The following is a 2,870-nucleotide window of genomic DNA, read 5'->3' on the forward strand; positions in this document are numbered from 1 at the left end:
AAACTGCAATTTGGCAGAGTTTAGGAATATTAAATAAAAGTATATTTGGTGTGATTCAACACTAAAGAGCATGGGTGCGGGGGCGGCGCGAGCGCGGGCGGGGGCGTGGCCGGGGGCGTGGCACAAGGAGGAGGGGGAGGGTCTCGCCACCGACTGTCTCGCGCGTCACACCAGCTGCGGTTGGTCATTTCTTCCTAACACTACGTACCTACATCACAGCAAACAAGACACTCTACTGCTTAGAGGCTCAGCGGCCTTCCTTCCCTCACGCTGGGAGGTCCTTACAACTACCCTGGACTCCCTCCCTCGCCGGCAGGAGTGCCCGTCGGCGCCCCCTGCCGGACGTCTGCCGCGCCTTTGCCAGTCCAGGAGCCCGCCCGCCCGCCCGCCCGCCGCGGGAGGGGCGCGAGGCTCCTGCAGCGGCACGGTCTGCCTGCTTCCTGGCGCCAGCCTTCTTCGCGCCGCCGATCCGGCAGACACAAAATCTCGCTACCGTGGCTTGAATATGCAATGCGAATGCACGTGAGTCAGTGCTATATAGCATACGTAATTCCTAAAACATAAAAAAACGATTATTGATATTGGCACATTCTTTGCCACCAAATTACAAACAAAGAGAAAAAAAATTATAGAAATGGTTTGGCACTACAGAAAATAATTGAATGAGTACGGAATACTTGGCACTAATATTTGGTAACACTAAGAATAAATAGTATAAAATTATATTCAGCAAAGCTATGAAGGGTGTTGGGCGTGGGGGCGAGTGTGGAGGTCGGGTGCGTGTGGTGGAGGTGGAGGCGGTGGAGGCGGCGGTGGTGGTGGTGCGGGAAAGTCACAAGTGGGTACGAGAAGGCACAAGGAGGTTGTGGAGGCGAGTGCTGCCCGCCTCCGGTCGCTCGCGTCGGCCACCTGCTACACCACACCGACCTAGAGTAAGACACTATCTCAAAGACACTGTTTAACCTTTAACAAGGCACTCGGGTTTCGTTCAGGTCTGAGGCTTCGGTTGCTTGGTATTGAATACCAATAGAATACATAATCATCATCGGCATCACATACATCCAGGAAAATAATAATTAGTTAAGGATAATATTGGTTCGTAGCAAACCAACAGATTAACACAGTTTATAGTCCACAAAGCGTGGAAATCGGCAGGGGCGGCGGTGGGGGGCCAGGCCAGGCGTGCGCTGACCTGGCCCGCCCTGGTGACCCAGGCCTCGCCCTCGGGCTGCTGCCCCGGTCACCGCCCACTGGCCCTTGACTATAAGTCACCGAGTAGAACAACCACAACACCGTATACAACATGGTTTCTCTCCCCCGTTCTCTCTATTGTACACAGGAGTTCCTAAGAGCAATATCTATATTTTTTGTCCTTCAACACAAATTCTTCGCTCGTACAAATTCCTCTGTCTAGCAAAAAACTGGATACAAGGTACAGTAGAAAGTATAACAACTACACCAGTTGGTATGTTACAATGATATGTACGGCTAAAAGATAACATACGCTATAGTACACGGGCGCCGAGCGCCGTACTACTCTCCGTCTCTGCGGCGGGGACTAAAACGTGCCCGCCTGAGGTGTTCTTTCAAGACATAGGTCTTCCAGCGCTACTTTCCAAGGCAGTCTGGAAGAACGCCCTTCTCCCGCCGCCGGCACGCCCAGCTCTCTCTCTCTCGACGACCTGCCGCGTTCCTGCGTCGCCCGCTCGCCCGACGACCGCGGCGGCGGCGACGGGGGCGGCGGCGGCACTCGAGGCTGTGGCGGCGGCGCGGCGGGGCGCATGAGGGGAGCATCTCGCTAGACTACTCCCCGAACCAACTTCATTCGAGGTGGCGGAAGCGATGGGCGGACATCTGGCTGAGGCCCAGCACCGAGTACTGGCACTTGAGGCAGTGGTAGTGCGTCTGCTTCTGGTTGTGGTTGCAGCCCTGGACGCCACACGGCTGCGACGGCGTGAACTTCTCGAAGCCGGCGGCGTTGATGGAGTCGCGCTTCTGGTGCTGCCGCCGATGCGCCACGACCTTGTTGGTGTCTGTGCACACGAAGTCGCACTTGAGGCAGTGGAAGTGCGACGCCTTGTTTTGCTGCTGGCCTGGAGGGGGAGGACGCGCGTTAGAACAGATGCCATTCAGGGGAATAAAGAAACAATTAAACGGATATGAAGACCGATAAGTGGACAATTAATAGATAAACACAGTATATGCTTAAACACGCACCTATCATGGAGGCGTAGACGCAGTCGGGGCGCCCGCACGGCACGTTGGACCGGAACTGGTTGAAGTCCCCGCCCATGAGGGTGTCGAGGCGCTCGTGGCGCGCCGTGTGCTGCACGAACCGCGTCTTGTCGCAGAACGAGTAACCGCAGTCCTTCCGCATGCAGTGGAAGTGGGTCTGGTGCTCCCGGTAGCCGCAGTGCGGGTACTGACAGTCCTCGTTGAACCTGTGGGGGGGGGGGGGGTTGTTAGTCTCTTGCGCAATTGCGGTAATGCAACTTTCTTCATATCAGTCATGTTGTAATATAGTAAATAAATACATATAGACACATAAAGTTACATTTATACACGTTCATTAATTTCCCAGTCTCACCTGAAGCGCACGTAGCCGTCGGGCACAGGCTCGTCCTTGAGGAGGCGCATGGAGTGGTTGGAGCGGATCTTCTTGGCGTCCTGCGAGGCGAAGTCGTCGGCGCCGAGCCGCTTGCCGAGCAGCGCCAGGTGCGGCGACGGCCCCAGCGTGGCGGGCAGCACGGGGTTGTGGTCACCCGATCCCTGCAGGCCCGGCGGCAGCCCTGGGCTCACGCCAGGCATGCCCCCGGGGCCGGGCGAGCCGTGGGGCATCTCGCCGTTGGGTCTGACGCCCGGCAGCATGA

General features: G+C 56.7%; 1 protein-coding gene across 5 annotated transcripts in view; it reads right to left on the bottom strand.

The window, feature by feature from the left end:
* Positions 1-748: 748 nt before the first annotated feature.
* The window catches only part of LOC125036818 (zinc finger protein castor homolog 1-like), a 149,839-nt gene continuing 147,717 nt past the window's right edge, over positions 749-2,870 (bottom strand). For all 5 annotated transcript variants that reach the window (XM_047629683.1, XM_047629682.1, XM_047629681.1 and 2 more), the window contains 3 exons: positions 2,588-2,870; positions 2,218-2,441; positions 749-2,093 (listed from right to left, as the gene is read on the bottom strand). The exon at positions 2,588-2,870 is cut by the window's right edge. In XM_047629683.1, coding sequence (XP_047485639.1) covers positions 1,822-2,093; positions 2,218-2,441; positions 2,588-2,870 — 779 coding nt within the window. In that variant the 3' untranslated portion in view covers positions 749-1,821. The remainder of the gene's footprint in view (positions 2,094-2,217; positions 2,442-2,587) is intronic.

This window comes from Penaeus chinensis, chromosome 22 (genome assembly GCF_019202785.1).
Source record: "Penaeus chinensis breed Huanghai No. 1 chromosome 22, ASM1920278v2, whole genome shotgun sequence".
NCBI lineage: Eukaryota > Metazoa > Arthropoda > Malacostraca > Decapoda > Penaeidae > Penaeus > Penaeus chinensis.